At 41.1% G+C, this 23,343-nt stretch overlaps 1 protein-coding gene across 1 annotated transcript; it reads right to left on the bottom strand.

The window, feature by feature from the left end:
* Window positions 1-6,077: 6,077 nt before the first annotated feature.
* Window positions 6,078-22,903, bottom strand: C1QTNF2 (C1q and TNF related 2). The gene is made up of 3 exons (XM_060764957.2): window positions 22,540-22,903; window positions 8,830-9,082; window positions 6,078-7,760 (listed from the first exon to the last, which is right to left on the bottom strand). Exons 1-3 carry the CDS (start codon window positions 22,543-22,545, stop codon window positions 7,147-7,149), a joined length of 873 nt encoding a protein of 290 aa, XP_060620940.1. The 5' UTR covers window positions 22,546-22,903; the 3' UTR covers window positions 6,078-7,146.
* Window positions 22,904-23,343: the final 440 nt, after the last annotated feature.

Below are 23,343 nucleotides of genomic sequence, written 5' to 3'. Positions count from 1 at the left end.
CACCGGCTCCGCACTGCGCATGCCCGGACAGGCCCCCTCGCGAGCCTTGCTGGGAATGGTAGTCCTGCTGCACGCGCTGCTGTCCTCACCTGCCTTTATAATGGCCCACCTTCGAGCCCTGGCGACGTGCCTCTTTCTGCCATAATAGAAGGCTATCAATCAATCAATCAACCCTCTTAATGCAATCAGAGGAGTTAATGCGTCTCATTCTGATTTTGGGGACCTTATGTTAATGAACCCCGACGGGGTGAGATGATTGATTTATCGCCAGTTTGGGCTCTCTGAAATACCATTCTTTTCTCTTTTTTTTAGCATTTCGTTGTAAATTGCTGCCTTGGAAAAAAGCCCCAGGCGGGACATATTTTCCCAGCAATATGTCAGAAGGAGGAATTGGCCAAAACAACTTAAGAGAAATCCTTGCCCAAGCGTGTATCTACACCAGGCATGGACACACTTGTGCCCTCCCTCCAGGTATTTTGGACTTCAACTCCCACAATTCCTAACAGTGCTGTTAGTAATTGTGGGAATTGAAGTCCAAAACTCCTGGAGGGCCCAAGTTTGCCCATGCCTGAGCTACACTATAAAATTAATGCAGTTTGACACCGCTTTAACTGTTAATGGCATCATGGGAATTGTAGTTTCCATTTCAATGGGTTCAAACTACAAGAAAGGAGATTCCACCTAAACATTAGGAAGAACTTCCTGACTGTGAGAGCTGTTCAGCAGTGGAACTCTCTGCCCCAGAGTGTGGTGGAGGCTCCTTCTTTGGAGACTTTTAAACAGAGGCTGGATGGCCATCTGTGGGGGGGGGGGGGGGGTGCTTTGAATGTGATTTTCCTGCTTCTTGGCAGGGGGTTGGACTGGATGGCCCATGAGGTCTCTTCCAACTCTATGGTTCTATGATTCTAGGTCTTTAGTCTTCTCTGCCAAAGTGCTGGTGCCTAACCAAACTACAGATTCCATAGCATTAAGCCAAGGCAGTTAAGAGTGGAGTCAAACCGCATTACTTTCTGCAGTGTAGATGCACCTTCACAAAACCCTGTGAAATTCTTGGGGTCACCATAAGATGTCAGATGCAACTACAGTCCAACAAAAACATGAATCCCTTAATAATAATAATAATAATAATAATAATGCTCTGGCATAAACCAGTACAGGTGATCCCAGTAGCAATCACCTCACTGAGTGCCGTGCTAAAAGATCCCAACTGGCATTTGGAAACAATAAACATTGACAAAATGACGATCTGGCTGCCTTAACTGGATCTGCATGCATCATTCGAAAATACATTACACTGTCCTAGACACTTGGGAAGTGTTCAACTTGTGATACGAAATCCAGCATATATATCTCATTTGCTGTGTCATACTGTGTTTTGTGTCAGAATAATAATAATAATAATAATAATAATAATAATAAGCAACTTTATTTATAACCTGCCCCCCCTCCCCACAATGGCTCAGGGCGGTTTACAGAAATAACAAAAATGGCAAACATTCAATGCCAATTAGGAATTCTGAAGAAATAATTCCAGTTAAGACACTGTCCCTTCATAGGCTTTGGCTTTGGAGCTACAAAGCTATTTCCAGTCTATACTTTATATTATTACAAGATATTTCCTAGTATTTTTAATTAAGCACAGAAAGAGTGCCACCCACAATCCAGAAAGTACACTGCTATATAGACAAAAGGAGGGCTATCTACCCTTCTCAAGTCTATGTTGTCAAAACTAAGGGCTGGATTGCCAAATGGGCACATTTGATCAAAATGAAGATCTGTGGAGACGCGCTTAGTCCAATAAGACAAGTTAGCACAAACCATGTCACCATCTAGCTCAGCGTTTCTCAACCTGGGGGTTGGGACCCCTGGGGAGATCACGAGGGGGATGTCAGAGGGGTTGCCAAAGATAATCAGAAAATGGTATTTTCTGTTGGTCATGGGGGTTCTGTGTGTGGAAAGTTTGGCCCAATTCTATCATTGGTGGAATTCAGAATGCTCTTTGATTGTAGGTGAACTATAAATCACAGCAACTACAACTCCCAAAGTGTCAAGGTCTATTTTCCCCAAACTCCACCAGTGTTCACATTTGGGCATATTAAATATTTGTGCCAAGTTTGGCCCACATCTATTTTTCTTTGAGTCCACAGTGCTCTCTGGATGTTGGTGAACTACTCCAAAACTCAAGGTCAATGCCCACCAAACCTTTCCAGTATTTTCTGTTGGTCATGGGAGTTCTGTGTGCCAAGTTTGGTTCAATTCCATCGTTGGTGGAGTTCAGAATGCTCTTTTATTGTAGGTGAACTATCAATCCCAGCAACTACAAGTCCCAAATGACAAAATCAACCCCCCCTCCCCCAACCCCACCTGTATTCAAATTTGGGCGTATCAGATATTTGCGCCAAATTTGGCCCAGTGAATGAAACTACAACCTGCACATCTGATATTTACATTACAATTCATAACAGTAGGAAAATTACATTTATGAAGTAGCAATTAAAATAATTTTATGGTTGGGGGTCACCACAACATGAGGGACTGTAGTAAGGGATCACGGGCGTTAGGAAGGTTGAGAAACACTTCTCTAACTCATGTTTTTTTGTTCTTTTGCTGTGAAAGACTTCAGAGGAACACTGAAGGCTTAATGAAAAAAGCTGTGATTGCCAGCATCTTTCGCCATTGTCTATGGTGACTAGAGCTGCTGGGAGTTGCAGTTCAATAAGTTCTGGAGGGCTGCAGGTTCACCAGAAGTTGGATGGCCATTTGTTAGAGTGCTTTGACTGTGTATTCCTGGGGTTGGACTGGAAACCTGGACTGGAGTCTCTGCTTTTGAAAGTTAGTTTCAATTGAGTCATTTTTCTGACCAAACAATAGCCTAAACCTTATCAGTATAAAACTGTTTTGAAAGATAATCTTTTTTTAACAGACTCATTGGCATTAAACCTTATAACAATCTTAGAAGGAAAACACTTCACATATGTGAAGAATTTAAACAAAGGAGATGATTGACTCACAGTCAATCATCTCCTTTGTTAGCAAATGTGTAAGGTGTGTAAAAACTCCTAACTGGATCTCGGATCTCCTAACAAGGGCCCAAGGGTCAAAAGAACAGAAACTTGGGGTGCCTGGTAAAAGTCTTTCTCTTTGCTTGAGGGGTTATGTTCAACCCAGATGGCTGTCACGGGATTTCTGGCTCTTGAGTTTGGCTATGTTATTCCTGCTCCTAAATGAAATTTAAGGAATGTGGGAAACAAAACAGAGCCCAAAACACACACATAAAAACTCAGCTGCAGAGAATATCAATCATGAATGCTGAAGTCCATGTTTTGAAAAAAATCTGCAGTCATAACATGGAAGCAGTCCTAAGCTGGGGAATCCATGAGCACTTTTGTTCTTGTTGTGTACTTACAAGTCATTTTTTACTTATGTTGGCCCTAAGGTGGCTGTATCACAAGGTTTTCTGGGCCTGAGTGTGTGAGATGTGCCTAATGTCACCCAGTGGGTTACCATGGCTGAGCAGGGAATCCAGAATTGTAGTCCAATGCTTAAATCACTCTACCAGTGGTTCTCACCCTGTGGGTCCCCAGATGTTTTGGCCATCAACTCCCAGAAATCCTAACAGCTGGTAAACTGGCTGGGATTTCTGGGAGTTGTAGGCCAAAACACCTGGAGACCCACAGGTTGAGAACAACTGCTATACCACGCTGGCTCCAGTAAGAAATAGCTTGAAAAAGACAGAAGGTATGAAAGGACTTTGCTTTTATACCTTCTGTGTATAATATAATCATGCTGCTCCATCTAATTCTCATAGGTTCACATTGAAACAAGTATGGTTTTCTCATCCCTGCCTTTTAGTTCAGGGATTAAAGTTCTTTGCTTTCTATTTGTCAATCTGTACCTTACTAGAGGGTATATTTTTAAAAGAGTTTATTATTTTGGTCATCTGCAATCTCAGGGTTGTAAATAACAGATCAATACCTATATTTTACTTAAAAGAGTCTCCTGAACATTGGGTTTTAGGGAATGTACAGTATATAATCAAGTGGCATTATATTTTATATTTTATGGTTTACTCATGTTGTGATTTCTCATCCTAATATTTGAGGTGTTTCACATTATAATACATTATAATAATATATTCTGCATTCTCCTAGCTGTGGCTGTTCTCAAATCGTATTCTTCCAGAGGTAAAGAACATAATGGCTTACTCCAACACATCTTATTTAATGTTTTGTTGACAGCCTTAATATTTAAAATTTATTTATTTCCCATACTTTTCACCCCGAAGGGTCCTCAGGGTGGCCTCACAACAAACAAGCAGTATTTTCTGTGTACATATCAAATGTATAGTATGGGACAATTTTATTTGTATTTGTGGAAACTTGTCACATTGATTGCAAAAATGTATTCCTGAGGCAGTGCATAATAGATGGCATTAAATGTGTATTCATTAGGAAATGATGCACATACAATACTTTGATTTAACTTCAGTGTGGCAGGTCTGTTAAGTTGGCTGATAAGCTTTGTTGATTTTAAAGGGGATTGTGTGTGTGTGTGTGTGTGTATGCCTTCAAGTAATGGTAACACAATGATAAATCTGAATAAAATGCAACAGGCATTCTTAATTTCCTTCTAGTAATTACAGAGAGATTTTTAAATGCCAAATTAGCCCTAACCTGATGTTTTCACACTAATTTTACTTCATGGTCCCAATTCAGTAGAGCTACTGAGAGTTCTTTCATACTACATAATTGCAATAGTATGATTCCACATTAACTGCCATGGCCACATTGTAAAAAACTGTCAGGACCTCAAGTCCTGCCTTGTTTCTTTGAGCCATGCCACATTGTCTTTGTGTAGCTGCTCATTTAGTTGCTTATATGCATCTATACATATGTATACTGGATGATGGGTGTCATGTTTATAACATGCTGATATTCCTTTTTTAGTAGAGGCTTGTAGGGAGGGTTCTCCTTAGTTAGAAACGCTTATCTTTGTTTGGCAGATTTGAGACAGAGAAGCTACAGCAGTCCCAAAAGTATTGTCTTGGGAGAATAGTACAGGGGATAGGGAATGCTATGGTTAATAAGCAAATGGGAGGAAAGGCTGTGAAAGTGGTACTGAATCCTTGCACAGACAAACAGGGTCAATTGCCTATAAATATATGGTTTAGGTAATACTCATGAGGTCTGACAGCATCCATAGTATAGTTCGCTTCTTGGTTATCTTAAGTAAACTTTTACTAACTCCTTGTAAACTTTGTTTCTTGAAGTATGTAAGCCTTTATATGACGAAATCCTGGGATCAGCATTGGAAGGAAGGGCATTTAGGCTCCTCAGCCAGTGGGGTCCTCTTGGATTTCTAAACAAATTACTAACCTTTCAGGATCACATAGGATGAACCATGGTAGTTAAAATGGAATCATATTGCCATAATTACCCAGTGTGAAAGATCCCTGAATGAATGAATAATCAACCTTTGATTTCTCTAATTCAAAGGTTTTACTTTAGTTGAGACTAATAACTTATTTAGGTTTTATTGTTGCACCGTCTTGCTCCCCCTAATTTAATGTTCAATTAGAAATGAATTCCATGTGTACAAGCACTGCCACATCATTAACTTCACAAAACAATGCTAATGGTAAACAGCTGTTACTTTTGCATATGGCCACCAGCACACAAAATTTGGCAGTATCGATACAGAGAGGCTGGAACAAATCTCCTTCCTCAACTAAAAGGGAAAGATGTATGCATGAAGATAACTCTTTTATGAGATCCCCATGATGAAAATCATGCTAGTTATATTTGGGCAGTCAGCATGCATTCATATGGAAAGGGACCATGATTGTGTGAAGAGAGGTTCATTGGATGGATATTTGTTTGTTTAACCAATATGCTTTTAAAAGAGGTTTTAAAAATCCAAATCTGAGTTTCCAGATAACTTGATTTGGAATGACAAAATGCAAAGCAGCCCTTCATTCCCTATGCCAGGGTGAATGCAAAACGTGAAAAGTGCTGTAGGAAAAGTACAATGGGAAAATGGGCATTGGCGCCCCAATGATTTCTTACAAGAGCTCCACACACCATTAGGACATTTATTTATTTACAGTATTTATACCCTGCCCTTCTCACCCTGAAGGGGACTCAGAGCGGCTTATAGAACATACATATGGCAAACATTCAATGCCGATTATACAATTAACAAGGACAGACAACACAAACAGAGGTAAAGGCAGTTTTCCCCATCTTATTTCCAGCATCTTGGAGGCTGTGCTCAACTCCAAACACAGGGGTCCATGTTCCATGCCAAAGAGCTTTCCTCCGATCAATGTCATTAAGTGCGCCTTTATTACCTCCCCGCTAAAAGCGGTATCTATTTATCTACTTGCATTTCTGCTTTCAACCTGCTAGGTGGGCCAGTGAGCTGGGGCTAACGGCGGGTGCTCACCCTGACTTGGGCTTGAACTGCTGACCTTTGGATTGGGAGGATTTTTCTGCAGCACAGCTAAACCCGGCCCCAAGCTGCACAACTAACAATCAAAAAACAAGAGCAGTGTTTGAGAAACTTTTTTAAAGTAACAGGTAGTTCTGGTTGCAGGGGAAGGATCAAAGGTCACGGTGGAACATATACTTTGAGGGCAGAAAGTCTTGGTTCAATCCCTTTGCCTATCAAAGCTAGCACTGAAGTAGACAGAGAAATGATCTGATTTGGTATTTAAAAGTTTTTTATGTTTACTCCTTCCTGATATGAGCACGTTTTTGTCTCCAAAGAAAAAGAAAGAAAGCATTGTGTCTGTGTAGTGTTTGTTTTTTCTGTGTAATAAGGGGTATAAAGATACTGAGCACGTCAACAGTTTAAGTTGTCCCAGGCTGGGGCCAGACAAATTCTCAGTTGTGAAATATGAATCTTAATAAAACAGGTATTTTTCTTTCTCCCTTCTCCCTTTTATACATTATGTGAATCTTTCGTTTATTCTTAGCACAAAAAGACAAACACAACGACTTACGCTACCTATATACATAGGCAGGCTGCAGTCCACTTAGGCTGAATTTCATAGAGTAAGAATGTTTCAGAGATGCATGTACATTGTGGCTATAACATTTCATGCTCTGCATTCTGCTATGGTTCGCTGATGTTGGCTGTGTAGCCCTATATTTTATTGAGGTAATCCTGGTCAGCATATATCAAAAAACCAGTGAAAAGGCTGTCAGTCCAGTAGGGATCATAAAAGAGTCCGTTCTGTTCCGAGTAGAATATCTGCAGCCAGACCTCATCGTTCTGCTTCAAGGGAAGGATTGTTGATCCAGAAGCGACATCATGGTTCCCCGTGTTGGCGTCAAATGTTTTTATCCTGTACTGCCCGTTGTGCACCAGCCCAATAGCCAAGTGTTTATTGGCCAAAGTGATGTCATAGGTGAAATAGTAGATGCCAGGGATGCTGCATATAAATTTCCCACTTGACGTGTTGTAATTCCCACCTTCATTCATGAGGATCCTGTCAAATTTGATGGGTAAGCGCTCTCTTGGGTAGCTTTTGGTCACAGCAACAGAAAAGGCTGACTTGGCTTTACTGGCCCCACAGCTGCAGGGACCTGGCATCCCCAAATCTCCCTGCACACCTTTGGGCCCTTTCTTTCCTGGTCCTCCACTTCTCCCAGGATGTCCCTTCAGGCCCCTTGGACCCCTGGGGCCAGCTTTGCCAATGGCTCCCGCTTTTCCTTTTGGCCCTGGCTTGCCTTGGTTCCCTGTTCTGCCTTGTGGACCTAAGAGACAAATCAACTTCAGTGAAAGTGAAGTGTAACAGGAGAAACTTTTACTAACGGGTCCTTCTTATCATGGTGGTTTGACCTAATATCACATTCTTAAAAGTGCCAGTGCCTGTGTTGTCCCCATTAGCATTGTGGTATATAATTAATATATGTTAGAATCATGTACATACAAAACAAGTTTGGAGCTCTTTTCAATAAAGTATTTTTAACAGAACAAAAATGATGCATACATTAATCCCTGCATCAAAACATTTGATAATACATAGCAAGGTGGAAGGAGTAGGAAAAGAGGAAGACATTTAAAAAAGCAATGACTGGAATGGAGAGAGGTAGCTTTCCATTTTGTAACAAATCCTTGGCCTGTAAAAAAAGGTAAAGGTTTCCTCTTGACATTACATCTAGCTCAACTCTGGGGGGTGATGCTCATCTCCACTTCTCAGCCAAAGAGCTGGCGTTGTCCATAGATGTCTCCAAAGTCATGTGGCTGACATGACTGCATGGAGCACCATTTCCTTGTCGCCGAAGTGGTACCTATTGATCTCACATTTGCAGGTTTTCAAATTGCTAGGTTGGCAGAAACTGGGGCTAACACGCTGTTCTCCGGATTCGAACCGCCAACCTTTTGGTCAGCAAGTTCAGCAGCTCAGTGGTTTAACCCACTGCGCCACTGGTGGCCCGTAATATCTTTTTGCAATTTCATTAACAAGTCCAAACCCAGTTGCCAGTCCCAAATACAACAGGCCAAACAGGATAGAACAAGATCAATGAGAGTTACTTAAATTTTGACTGAGTATTCATCAGTTGGTTCAATTAATTGACTTGAATTGAGGCTAGCAATTTAATTTAGGACACTATGTGATTCTGCTTGCAGAAGCATTCCTAAGTGGAGCTCACACTCAAACTTTCCCACTGGCAGAAGTTGTGTGTGTGTGCAGTTTCCAGCAGTGCATCCCTTACTCCATAGTCAGGGGCAGTACCCCTTTTACCTCTTATAGCAGATTTGGAGAGGATATAGTGGCATTTCTGCTAAGTTACAGAGTTTTAAAGGCTCATTGCTGCTTACCTTCTTCACCCTTCTCTCCTTTTTCCCCATCCTTTCCGTCTTGTGCATCTTTTCCTGGGAAGCCCATCCTTCCCATATTCCCAGCTGGACCGCGAGGTCCTGGTATCCCTGGGGGGCCTTGTGGCCCTGGCAAACTACATATAAGTTGCTTAGAACCTTTCTGAATTTCTGCTTTTAGAAAGCTGCTGAGAAACTGGTTGGCTACACAGGGTACAATCCAGACAAACAGCACAAGGAAGATCATGGTGAACACCTGAAAAAAATGAAAAAGAAGGTGTTAAAGCAACACACAATGCAGCTGGCACCAATGGCTGCTATCGACTCAGAAAACAGAAAAATTATAGGATTTAAATATATAGATCCTTGTTGAAAGCCCAGTCCATTCATCACTGAATAGATTACAGAGCTGACTGGGGGCTCTTCCACACAGGTCTATATTCCAGAAGATCAAGGCAGAAAATCTCACATCATCTGAGTGTGGACTGAGGGCCCTTCCATGCTGCCCTATATCCCCGAATATCAAGGCAGGAAACCCCACATTATCTGCTTTGAACTGGCTTATCTGAGTCCACACTCAGTAATGTGGGATTTTCTGCCTTGATATTCTGGGATATAGGACTGTGTGGAAGGGCCCATTTCTAGGTTTAAACCAATTCTTGGCTCAGTCTAAATGTATGTCTTCTGAACCTCGGGCTGGATATACACTACCATATAATCCAGTTTCTGAATCTATATGCTTTGAGCTGGATTATATGAGTCTACACTGCCACATAATCCAGCTCAAAGCAGATAATCTGGATTCAGAAACTGGATTATATGGCAGTGTAGATAGGGGTCACTTAGATTGATGTTAGGGATTTGAATGCAAAAACAATTAAAATTTGATTAAACTAAAGTCTCATCATGCTGGCCTCAGACCAATTATGTTTTCAGGCAAGACCTACAAAGGCCCATAATGATATGGCAGTATTTTCATGCTGGAAAGAACAAACAAGATTAGGTTAATATTTGTTGTTGCTGCTCTTGTATGTCTTTGAGTTGTTTCTAGCTGCTTCCAAAACACAATTATACCAGCAAATCTTTCCCTATTTCTAAAGTAACTATGATTTAGCTCAAACAACCACAGAAGATTCAATGATCTGACATAAACTTTTGTAAACTCCGGCCTACATTATGAGGTTCAAGTGAGCTGGAGGTTAGCAAAGTATATTCCTATTAAAGCTTGTTAGTTTTCAAGGTACCTCCAGAAACTTGTTGATTTTGTTGCAACAGGGTTATATGGCTACCTTTCTCCCAGTTGTTTTTGACATCCAGCTTTTTAGTCATTCTTCTTCTCTTTCTAATAATATTCCTAGAAAGATTTTTCTTGAGGCTGTACTTCTCATTTTGGGCTGAGCTCAATCACAGATATTTTAGCTTAAAACATCCAAGCAAAATTGTGAGCTTCCATGTTTCTCCTCCACATCCAGTTTTTTGAAAAACAACTATTCTGATGAAAAGTTCTCAAAATCTTGCACACCATTGTGGAATTATATCAGGTCTGTGACTTTTGGATTTTGCTTTGTGTTGTGTGTTTTTCCTGATCTTTGCGGGGTGTGGGGTGTGGGGGTGGGGTGGGGTTAGAACACAAAGAAAACATTAAACAGAGGTATTGTCAATTATGCTATCAGTTGATGTCCTCAATTTACATGATGCAATACAATGGGAGACACTACAGCCCCTGGCAACTCTCAGCAGGCGTGGCTCAGTCAGGAAGCACAAGTTCAGACCTTTATCTCCCCTTTCCGTCACTTCCAAATACCAGAAGTCTTCTCAGCCCTGAGTCCTAAGCTCCACTAACATTGTTATATTTCCCCTTTGGGCCTTATTGTGGTTATCTGTGCCAGCCTCTCCCAATTTGATGTCTCGCAAATGGAAGTTACAATATAAATTTCCCATTGTCCTCTTCTTACTGAGAGTGATGGCATTTAATTCAACATCTGGAAATCATCAGGTTGAGGAACCCAATAATATGAAATATTTTCAGGAGTTTTGGTTGCTGTATTAAAGTTAAACATTATCACCCACCAACATAATCATATCATTATCATCAGTTTCAGAAAAATATAGACTATAAAACAGGAAATATACTATTATCTTCCACGTTTGGGACTGAATATGATCGCCCCTAAAGCAGTTCCAGCTGTAGACTATTGAGGGCCAGTGTGGTGGCTTGAGTGTTGGGCTATAACTCTGGAGATAGCGGTTTGAATCCCAATTCAGCCGTGGAAACCCACTGGGTGACCTTGGGCCAGTCACACCATCTCTATCTCACAGGAATTCAAAAGCAACTTGCCTCTGAACAAATCTTGCCAACAAAACTGTGCCAGGGTCTCTATAAGTCAGAAATGGCATGAAGACATACGATGACAACAACAACAACAACAACAACGGGCTATTGAAAAAGGAACTTGTACTGAGAAAGTATGTATGTAAAAGATTAGTAATACTGTTGAGGTTTTAACTAAGTAGGCAAAAGAGAAGACACACACTTCAGGAGGATTACATTTGCTATCAAAGTGAAGTAGAGTGCATATTTTATTAATCTAGGTTGCAATGCTAAATATAGTGCCAGTTGGGAATTTTAGGGCCCTCCAGGTGTTTTGACCTAAAAAGCCTATCAGCCTCACCCTGGATTGCCTGTGGCCAAATATTTTCTCCAGTCCTGCTAATTATACTTTATTGGGAGTATATTCCGTGAACTCAGTAAGGCTTATTTCTAAGTAGAAAAGTATGGGATGCTTTTGTTTTTGCCATAAGAAATGCAGGCAATATCATAGCCAAATATTGTATCTAGAAGGGGATTGTACAAAACTTATTCTGTTACTTTAGAAACAAAACATGTATTATGAAGAGTTTTGCTTGACATTACATTAACATGTTGATATATTAAAAGTACAGTTTATACATAGTATAAGTATGAATTGAATTTTCATTTTATTTTACTCTTTTTTTCTAACAAATGGAGCTCTGAACTGGATGGAACCTCTTTGGTAAAGAACACATAAAATGCCAGAATAAACCATCAATGTTAGCAAAGAAAAATAATCATAATTTGTTTCCTCTCCTTCTCCATATGTAACATAACATAAGGAGAACCGTAACCAAGACCATGAATTGCAGAGATTAGATGCTGTACACTGTGTTGCATAAAAGTTTTAATGTTACATAGTTACATCATTTTAGGGTTGTAAATATATTGGCACATTGATTTAAATACTTTAGTCAAACTTACAGCCCCCACCCCCAAAAGACTTCAATTTTTCCAGGAAAAGAAAAAGGTATCTGTTCTTTTTGAGGATTTTTCTGTTTCTTTTCCGAGACTTCACATTTGCAACTCTCATACATATGAAAACTGTCAGGTTTTCATATGTGAAAACTGTTTTTTCTAAACATGGTATCTTCACAAATGGAGACAACTTGATATAGGATTTTTAGGTTTTTTTTAAATTATTGATTAGCCCATCAGCCATATCAAAACATATAGCAGTTTTAGTATTCAGCTGACTCTGGAGAACAGGGTGCAAATATTTCTTCAGCTATGAAACCCACTGGGTGATCTCAAGCAAGTCACACTTTCTCAGGGCGGTTTCACACAGCCCTTTAACCTGGGAGCAATCACATTTTTAAAACGTGCTTTTCTGGGAGGGGGGGGGGGGGGTCCACATGCACTGCCGGGCTTTCCAGCAGGGAACCGAGACACAAAATAAAACCTCTTTAAAAAGCCTTTAAAACTCACCTGCCTGCCATTCCCCTTTCTCCAGAGATGTCCTGGCACATAACAAATGATATGACAGGAGAAGGAAGTCGGGGGGAGGGGGGGGGAGTGATTTTCATTCTCCTTTCTCTTTGCCTGGTGTATCATTTGTATGTGCCAGGAGAACTTTGGAGAAGTGGGAATGGCAGCCGGGTGAGTTATTTTCCTTTTTAAAAGGCTTTTAAAAAGGTTTTGAGAAGGGGGTAGGGGCTGTCTTGGGTTTCTTGGGCTCCAGGAGGCCAAGAAACCCGAGACAGATGTGTAGATGGGCACTGGAAGTAGCATGGTGTGATTCCCAGGCCCTTCTACACAGTCCCCACACCTGGAAATACATGGGTCTTTGGACCAGCGTCTTTCCAGCAGTCAAATTACCTCAGGACAAAGCACTGTTTTCCTGCTTTTTGCTGAAAACATTCATTTTTCCCTGAGATGTCATCTGGATGCCCCAGGGGAGGATGCACACTTTAGGTGCTGTCTGGATGTGCCCTCAGCCCCAGAGGAAGGCAAAGGTAAGCCTCTTCTGAACATGTCTTGCCAAGAAAACCCTGTGATATTTCTCCAATATCTTCGTTAATCGCTCATTTTCATCTGGGGTTTCTTTTTGCTTCCATCTTCTTGCATAGCAAATTCTAGCAGCCGTCGTAATCAGAAATATTAGCTTGTCCGTATTTTGTTCTATGTCAAGTCCATGCATTCCTAGCAAGAATAATTCTGGTTTCCATGGAATATTAATCTTTAATATTTTTGTAGTTCTCTCTGTACTTCTTTCCAATATGCTTTTGCTTTGGACATGACTACCACATGTGGAAATATGAACCTTCTATTTCTTTACATTTCCAGCATTGTGTATTCATGCACTTGTAGCTCTTCCCTAACTTCTTTGGCGTCATATACCATCTGTATGCTTTTTTTACCCAATTTTCGTTCAAATCTATTGCATAGTTATATTTTAGTTTTTTCCTCCAAATCTCCTCCCATTCTTCTTTCTTGATGGTTCTTCTTATTGGAGATCAAGAACATGGATAGACTTACCTTTCTTGTATCAAAAAGTAAAGGAATAAACATGAAAGAAACAAATTGGGAAAAAGTAACTGCATACTGTAAAGAACAAAACAAGAAGATCTTATTATAATAATTAAATTTTTTTTGCAAAAACACGGCAAGAGACTAAGGAGAGAGAGGAAGGAACAAATAAGAAACAGAAGATGAGGGGAGAGAGGAAGAAGAGAGAAAAGAGATGTCCCTTTAGAAGATACCGGGAAGTCAAAACAGCTGCCTTGTCTTTCTATCTCATTTTCTTTTATCTTCTTTTCTTCTTTACTGGTTTTATATATATATAGAAAAAGAAAAAAATGAAATAGAATTATATATATATATATATATATATATATATATATATATATAATTCTAATATATATATATATACATATACACACACACACACATATATATATATACACATATATACATATATATATATATATATATATATATATATATACATACACACACACTCACACACACACACACATACACACACACACACACACACATATATATATGCACCCTGTGATATTTCTACCTTGCCAAGTAATGCAATATGAACTGCATTTAATATTTTAATTTTGGATTTACATGTAATTAGAGAAGACTAATATGTTGATGAGAGATATTGTGTCGTTAGTTATGTAATTGGTATTCAAATATATTTAAAGATATATTTTTCTAAGTGAAGTAGTCAACTGCAAATTTAAGAAGTTCCAACTGTCCTACAATTTTTTCTAGCCATCCAAAAATAAAAACAACAGTGTGGGCTGAAAGAAGACATTGGTTCATCACAAGATCCAAGGTAATTGCTTGCCTTGTATGTTGTTTTATCTCAGGTAATGAGGGAATTCTCTTCTGACACGTCTGTTTCATTTGACTCCAAGGACACTCCTTCATGATATATAGCCAAGTTGTTGTCAAAGGCTACTTACTGATAGAGGCTCATTAGTTTTATCATGAAGAATTAAGGGAGTAGCATTGGTGTCAGTAGTAATTTCAAAAAGGGTGTTTATGTCAGGTATACTCAGTTCCCTCCTGAGTTTGTAAATTTTCAGTTGTTTAGAAGCATTATGGTGTGTTGTTGACTGGGGTTAGTCCTATTGCATTTTCAGTTTCCATTTCAAGGACAGGGAGTAAGAAAAACAAAAATACCAGAGCCTATTAAATCATGTGTTATCGTGCCATCTAGCTCAGATTTTGTATGTGCTGCTGTCTGGGGATGGGATGAGTCTCAGACAGTGAAATTGGAGGCACCTCCAGAATACATTCCTTAAGAAACTACTGAGACTCCCACTGGGCACCCCGACAGCCTTGGTCCTGGCAGAGGTTGGTCTCTCCCCTCCCCATTAGATCACGTGTTCACGTCACCCTATTTCATTATTGGAGAAGTGTAAAAGAGTCTTCAGTGAGGTTGCTCCCCAAGGGATGTTTTGAACAACTAACAAAATGCAAAGTCTGGAATACAAGATATCAGAAGCTGCTTTAATTTCACCCCACTTTGTCTGATAAGTTCTCAATCTTGATCTCAAGGGAGAAGCTCCATGAATATATTTTTAATCATGGTTTTCACCAGGATAGGCAGGCTATTAATAACTCCAAATTTTCCCACTGCTTCAGACTGTACAAACTGGACCATGATAGGGCTATCCACCTGACTAGGCTCACATTTCCCAAACTTAGGCAAGCCTTCACAGCCCTTCATTTTCAAAGTATGCCCACAGAAGTGATTGATGTTCGATACACGGGCACCCGTCTTGCTCTTCCTTTATGTGTTTGCAGGGCCCCGGAAATTGAAGACTTGCCTCACTATTGTTTTCCTGCCCTCTGTATTCTGAGCCAAGAACTAAAATCCTGGGCATATTCTTTATTTTCTTCAAACCAATTCTGTGTCAGAAAAGATTTTCTACCTTTTAGCTGACACTAACCCTGTGGTTACTCACAAGGTACTTCTTTTTGCCTTGGCAGGAAAGAAAATCCAAGCAAGACTAATTTCTGATATTGCAGTCGACCGTGCTGGGGATGCTTTTATTATTTATTTATTTATTTATTTATTTATTTCATTTACTTATACCCCGCCCTTCTCACCCCGGGGGGGACTCAGGGCGGCTTACAGTGGGGGCACAATTAGATGCCCAAGGCAATTCACAGGCAGTACAAATACAAACAATTCAACAATTAATTAAAAACATCAGTACATAATAAAATCATAAAACAATCTCATGCTCAGGGTTCAGAGTCCATATATCCATTCCATTCCATTTGTCCTTATCTATCATCAGATCCTTCAGTTAGCTGTCAGAATGACCAAAGGCTTGATCCCAGATCCAGGTCTTCAGTTTTTTCCTAAACGCCAAGAGGGAAGATGACGATCTAATCTCCCCGGGGAGTGAGTTCCACAGGTGGGGGGCCACCACTGAGAAGGCCCTGCTCCTCGTCCCCGCCAGCCTCACTTGTGACAGTGGCGGAGTCGAGAGCAGGGCCTCCCCAGAAGATCTTAAGCTTCGAGATGGGACATAGAGGGAGATCCATTCGGACAAATACACTGGGCCGGAACCGTATAGGGTTTTGTAGGTCAAAACCAGCACTTTGAATTGTGCTCGGAACTGGATCGGCAGCCAGTGGAGCTGGCGCAACAGGGGGGTTGTATGCTCCCTGTACGTCGCTCCGGTGAGCAATCTGGCTGCTTCTCGCTGAACTAGCTGTAGTTTCTGAGCAGTCTTCAAAGGCAACCCCACGTAGAGTGCGTTGCAGTAATCCAACCGGGATGTGACAAGAGCGTGGACCACCGTGGCCAGGTCTGGCTTCTCAAGGTACGGGCGCAGCTGGCGCACAAGTTTTAGTTGTGCAAAAGCTCTCCTGGCCACCGCCGAGACCTGGGGTTCCAGGCTCAGCGATGAGTCCAGGATCACTCCCAAGCTGCGAACCTGCGTCTTCAGGGGGAGTGTAACCCCGTCTAACACAGGCTGTAACCCTTTTAACTAATAGTGGCTGTTTATATCCAGTGTGTTCCCTGCTTAAGTTTTAGTAATGCTGCATTTACTTGTGTTTACTTGGTTTTTAATTATGCAGGTGCTAGTCCATGCAGTATCTTATATAGTATTTTAAGGGCGAATCTTGCCATTGATAGATGTAGCATTATAATGATTTATATAGGATTTTAATGGTGCATTTTATGTGCAGAGCTTGACGAATCCAAGGCTGGAGTTAAAAGTGCTGGAAGAAATATTAACAGTCTTAGATATGCAGATGATACCACTTCGATGGCTGAAAGTGAGGAAGAGCTGAGGAGCCTTCTAATCAAGGTAAAAGAAGAAAGTGCAAAAGCTGGGTTGCAGTTAAACATAAAAAAACCAAGATTCTGGCAACAAAACTGATTGATAACTGGCAAATAGATGGAGAAAACGTGGAGGCAGTGGTCATGAAGAGTTGGAAGCGATTGAACGAATAAACAACAAAATCTGGTTTTCATATATTTATTTGATTGCTTAATATGCGAAAGACCTATGATCTAAGCATCAAATAAAACTTGAAGGATATTTATGTTTATGTATATAAAGGCATTGTTGTTTTCTCTTTTTCCCAGTGAATGCAAGATTTCTGAGTACTGCATCTGAAGAATTGAGTTTTTATCCATGGGATCTCATGGGAAAATAAAAACCAGTGAGTCTCAAAGATGCTGCCACTCTTGTCTTCTCCCCCTTCCTACCTCCTTTTCATGAGGGTTGTTTGTAATGCAAACATCACTCCTGGAAATCTTCTGGAAGCGCTGGCAATTATTAGCACAAGGCATGCAAATCCCACCTGCTTTCTTGGTGTTGCATACTGCTCTGAAGCCTCCCAGAATTTTCACTTGAGACAAGAAGTCTCTCTATGAACCATCTCGGAGGTTCAGATTGTCTGAGGAGGCCCTGCTCTTGATCCCGCCCCCCTCTTGCAGGTGCGACTGGTGGGGACGAGAGACAGGGCCTTCTTGGTGGTGGCCTCTCGACTATGAAACTCTCTCTCCATGGAAATTAGATAGGCTCCCTCCCTCCTAGCCTTCAGGAAGAAAGAGAAGACATGGTTGTGGGACCAAGCATTTGCACAATGATTCCTAGTGCAACAATTCCCAGTGACCTCTCAGTGCAATAATGAACAATGCAAATGACAATAGGTATGGCTCCTGGAATATGCGTTTGGACTCTTTGATTTGAAGTAATTGCTTTAAGTGATATGTTTTAAGTATGTGATTTCAAAAATATGTTGTTATTTTTATATGTATTCTAGGGATCCAATTGTGCCTTTGTTGTGAGCTGCCCTGAGTCCCCTTCGGGGTGAGAAGGGCAAGATATGAATGCAGTAAATAAATAAATAAATAAATGTTATTATTTATTTAGTTATTTAGCTTGTATACCGCTACTCCAAATTTGGCTCGGAGCGGTTTACAGAAGCAGATTAAAACAATAAAATTAGCTTTAAAATAACAGTAAGCAGCGAGGATGGACATAGCCCCGAGTTTTCACCCATCAAAAGCTTGTCGGAAAAGGAAACTTTTACAGGCTTTCTGAAAAGCAAGTAGGTCTCGGATGGTTCGAGTTTCAACCAGTAAGGCATTCCATAAATAAGGGGCTACAATCGAGAAGGCTCTATGCCTAGTAGATGACAAATGATAGGTCCGGATGTTAGGGACTGCAAGCAAATTTTGGTCTTCAGACCGGAATAATCTCTGGGGTTGGTAGGGGGATAAGCGGGCCCTCAGGTACGCCAGCCCCAGATCATATAAGGCCTTAAAGGTTAGTACCAGCACCTTGAAAGTAATCCGGTACTCAATTGGAAGCCAGTGCAACTGTTGGAGAATTGGGGTGATACGACACCTCGCCGGCACCCCGGTGAGAAGACGAGCCGCCGCATTTTGCACCAGCTTCAGTTTCCAGATCACTGACAAAGGAAGGCCAATGTAGAGGGCGTTACAGTAATCAAGCCTCGAGATGACCGTCGCCTGGATCACCGTAGCCAGGTCGTTCCTAGATAGGTAGGGAGCCAGTCGCCTAGCGTGACGTAGTCGCTCTGCTCACAGCAGAGACCTGGGCCTCCATTGTGAGCAGCGGGTCCAATAAGACACCAAGGCTTCTTACAGAAGATGACGGGTGTAGTGTCTCGCCATCCAGGGTAGGCAGCTGGATCTCCCTCCCACCCGGACGGCCCAGCCAAAGGATCTCCGTCTTCGCTGGATTCACCCTCAACCTGCTGGCACGCAACCAGTCGCCTTCGGGCTGAGAGTGGCGGTCAACAAATGCAAATAATAATAATAATAATAATAACCATCTAGTAACGGCCTCAAGGCACTGATGGAAATTTTCGGACTTCCATGTTTCATTTTTGCCCCTTCTGCATTGCCATATAAAATCCAGATTATTTGCTTTGAACTGGATTATGTGGCAGTGCGGATCCAGATAATCCAGTTCAAAGCAGATAATGTGGATTATTTGCTTTGATATTCTGGATTATATGGCAGTGTAGAAGTGGTGTTTGTGTTTTGGATGATATTCTGTAACTTTAATAGCTGCAAAAATTCAAATCTCTGATCAGCTGAAACATTCACACCTAACTGCAGCAGGGAAGAGCTCTTTGCCCCACCCCAGCCATTCCACAGATATATAAACCCATTGTCCTATTTCCAACAGACCTCACTACCTCTGAAGATGCTTGCCATAGATGCAGGCGAAACGTCAGGAAAAATGCCTCTAGAACATGGCCCTATAGCCCGAAAAAACCCATAAGAACCTATTCAAATCTCTGTTTCAAAAAGCTTTTTTTGCCACAAAAAAAAATAAATAGAGAGAGAGAATATTTCAAAAGTGTGGAGCATTATAGAACAATTTTAATGGGTTGAGGGTGTTTCCTACTTGCTTGGGGCTTTCTGCTGTGTAGTTGACAACAGTTATACAGCTTCTCTGTCTTTATCTTTACATTCTTTTCCTTCTCATCTCCGAATTCATTCCCTTAGCAGTGTAAAATTCATTCCAGAAAATGTCAGCTTTTAAGAATGTTTTGGAAAATGTGTGGGTGTTTTCTTCCCCTTTCCAATACTTTTACCTTTAAAGGCAAAATACACATGGATATCATTTTCTGCTAAGAGTGTTTGGGAGATGTGTTAATCATAGTAAAATAAAACTGGACTTATCCCTTCACAAGAATAATTTTGGATTAGGGGGGAGTGACTTGAACAGAATTTGGGCAGGAATAGGTGATTTTCCTTCTCCCCCCTTCTCCTGGCGCATCATTTCTACATGCCAGAAGAGGTCCATCATCACTTTAATGGCAGTCGGGTAAGAAATTTTAAAGCTCTTTTTAGGGGTGGGGGGTATGGGGTTGGTGTTGTTTTGGGTTTTTCAGGCTCCACGAGCAAAGCAACCTTAACACAGCTGTGTGGATTGGACCCAGAAGTCACACGATGCGATCCCCCAGTCCAATCCACACAGGGCCCACACCTGGAAAGCCCTGGGTGCTATGAAAGACCCAGGTCTTTCCAGGTGTCAGATTAATTCAGGACAAAACAGGGTGTTCCTGCTTTGTCCCGAATTAATTCACTTTTACCTGAGGCATCATTTTGTAAAAGGTAAAAGTGCGTGAGCGTGTGCATTTTGGGCGCTGTGTGGATGCGCCCTAAGCAACACATCTACTCCTGGAAACGGCGAGTGTCCTGTATACCACTTGAAATAATTGGATGTTCAGAATACATTGATACTATCCCCTGCCATTGGGTGGGATGGACGGATGGATGTATGGATGGACGGACGGGCCAACAAGTTGATTATAAAGGAAATATGACAATTTATAAGGCGCAACAGGTCTTTGTTGATTTTCCATCCAACCATACCAAGCAAATTAAGCTATGTAACAAGAGAAACAATTGCCTTTCTCAGAGAAAAATGATTGTATGTTTTGTTTAAAGTAATCTGCATTCCCTCCCCCACCGGGTCTTTTTGGTAGGTAAGTGAAACAAACAAAGAATTATCCTTACTTTGGTCAAAATCTGGAAGATTTCGGAGGCTACACAAAGACATAAGCCCCAACTACACTGCGATATAATGCAGTTTGAAATTGCATAATATGGTCAGTGTAGAATAATCTGTATTATACGCCTCTACACTGATCATATAATGCAGTTTGAAACTGCATTATATGACAGTGTATATGGGGCCAGGGCCATAGAAATACATATTAAAGGACTGAATGAAAATACTGCCACTACTTTGGAAGAGAACAAGGGCGCCCCCACCTGAGCCCTTAAACACATTGCTAGATTATATACAGAAAGGAATTTGGTGAGTGGAAATGAACCATATCAGAAGGGGAAGAAATAGATGGTGTTTTCAGATCCCATTGTGTGAACTCCATTTTCTTACTGAGGCTGTAACTAGTACAGCTGGAACTAGTGGGAACCAGCAGACCTAAAAAAGATGCCATGTACTACCAGGAGTTATGAATCACCCATTTCTGAAGGCATCATTTCCTAAAAGCCCTCTGTGCAAACATGCAAGTCATTGATCATGTCCAAGGTTTAATTTCAGCAACAGACTAACTGCTTTGTGAAATCTATCAATAGCATGGGCAAGGCACACTTTCACGGCCTCATAGGAAGGCAAAGACAAACCCCATTCTGAACAAATCTTGCCAAATCTTGATAGGCTCACCTTGCATTGCTGTAAGTCAGAAATGACTTGAAGACGACTCTAAGGTTCAACAAAATGTGGAGGGTCACTCTCAGGCCCGTAGCCAGGATTTCGTTTCGGGGGAGGGCTGAATTTTTTCAGGGGGGGTTTCGGGGGGGGGGCTGAGTTTCAGGGGGGGCTGAGTCTGAGTGAAAGAGGGTCTAGCCTAGCAAACCTTTTGTATCATTACCCCAATACCCCCATGCATATGGGATATATTGAGTATGGTGATCAGATCATGATACGAATAAACGTAACAGTTTAAATAATGCACCAGTAAGGCCTTTTCGCGAACCACCATGAGAATTTTTTTGGGGGGGGGGGGGCTGAAGCCCCTCAAGCCCCTCCCCCCTGGCTACATGCCTGCCCACCCTTACCATTGATGAGGGAGAAAGTCAAGCAGGTGATTATAAAATGAATGTGCCAGTTCACCTGGCACAACAAAACTTTGATTTTCCACCCTACCATATCAGGAAATTAAGCTATATATCAAGGAAAAATAACAATTGCATTCCTCTGAGACAAAGGATTCTGTGGTTTAAAGACAAAGAAGTTATCTGCATTTCTTCCCCCTTTAGGTCTTTTTTTGGTAGAGAAGTGAGATGTATTAATCTACATCCCAAAGTCCAAGTTACATTTTTAAAATTTATATCCTAATGAAGTGGTGATGGCAGTCCCCCATGTAATGTTTGGGTACTTTTCTCAAAATGATAAATGACTTTCTAGGCTGGATTTGTCTTGTGGGAACTGTGAGGACTTAAAGTTAGTATAAAAAGCTAGTTCTTCAAGTTGTCTGATGTCATTAAGTATAAAAAGGAAGTCATTGTCTGCTGGAGTTCAGAAAGAAGCTAGAATGCAAACGTGGCCTCTTTTTCCCAATTTCAACACTTGGAGTTTAGCAGCAGGTAGCCTTCTGATATTCAACCTTCAGTATATTTTTTGATAGGGGATCTTTTTCTGTTTAAAAGAAAATTTGCATTAGCTGCATAGGCAGCCAATATCTTGAACTAATGCTTTGATCTAGGTTCTTCAGTAAATTAAACATTGTAAGGTTAGAGTCGTAAGCACACTAGTTTAAGAGTAAAGTACATTGGAAGTGGACTTGTGTCTATGCAAACAGCATAGCTTTGTTTAGAAAATATTTAAAAACACTCCCATTAAAATATTACTTACGATCATAAACGTTTTTGAAGAAGGTAGTGATTCTTGACATCCGACCGGAAAATCTGCTGAATTGTAAACAGATGTTTAACTGTGGCACTCTGTTGTCCAGTTTCCTGGGATTCGTTGTTCGTGCTGCAAACTGGGCTTCTTTTAAAGGGAGGGCTTGAAATTCTGCATTCTCGAATGTCTTCCTTGAAGTCTGTCAAAGTCAATGCCTTTCAGTTGCATTCCCTCTTCCCACTTTTTTTCGCAGCAGCTTCACTTCTTTTGGCTTCACTTTGCCAGAGGCATATTTTGATTATTGTGTAATGTATTTGAGCTTCTGCCTCATGTCACGTGAGATGGGAAGAAAACTTTGCACACATGTGCCCGAAATGCTTGGACGGCTACAGATACTTGGAAGAATTTCCTCCCAATGCTGTTGCAGCTCAAAGGCTTAAAAGGGATCAGGGTTTGCCTGTTCTTTTTTGCAAACAGAGCACAGCATATAAAATCAAAGAAAAGCTACTACAAGATATGGGGCATGTACAGTCAACAGGTGACCCACAAGCAGGATCATTCTCTTAAAAGGCAGCATATATTTTTGAGTCCTGAGTCATTTTCACAAAAGTAAGGGAACATCTGATGAATCCTGGCAAGGGGGCTGAATTTCAACCAGGGTGCGGCAGAGAGTTTGCTTACAGTTCCACCCATAAAGAAATGTATTTTAAAGCCGGCAATGTACATTTTGAAGTGCAGACATTTACTGGGGTAACATCCAGAATCGCATCTCCCAAGAAAATTCATATTAATCTCCCTGCCCCCAGAAGATAA

The sequence above is a fragment of the Anolis sagrei genome, chromosome 2, assembly GCF_037176765.1.
Source record: "Anolis sagrei isolate rAnoSag1 chromosome 2, rAnoSag1.mat, whole genome shotgun sequence".
NCBI classification, from domain to species: domain Eukaryota; kingdom Metazoa; phylum Chordata; class Lepidosauria; order Squamata; family Dactyloidae; genus Anolis; species Anolis sagrei.
Note: the sequence above shows the minus strand (reverse complement) of the source record. Positions and strands in the feature narration are given on the sequence as shown.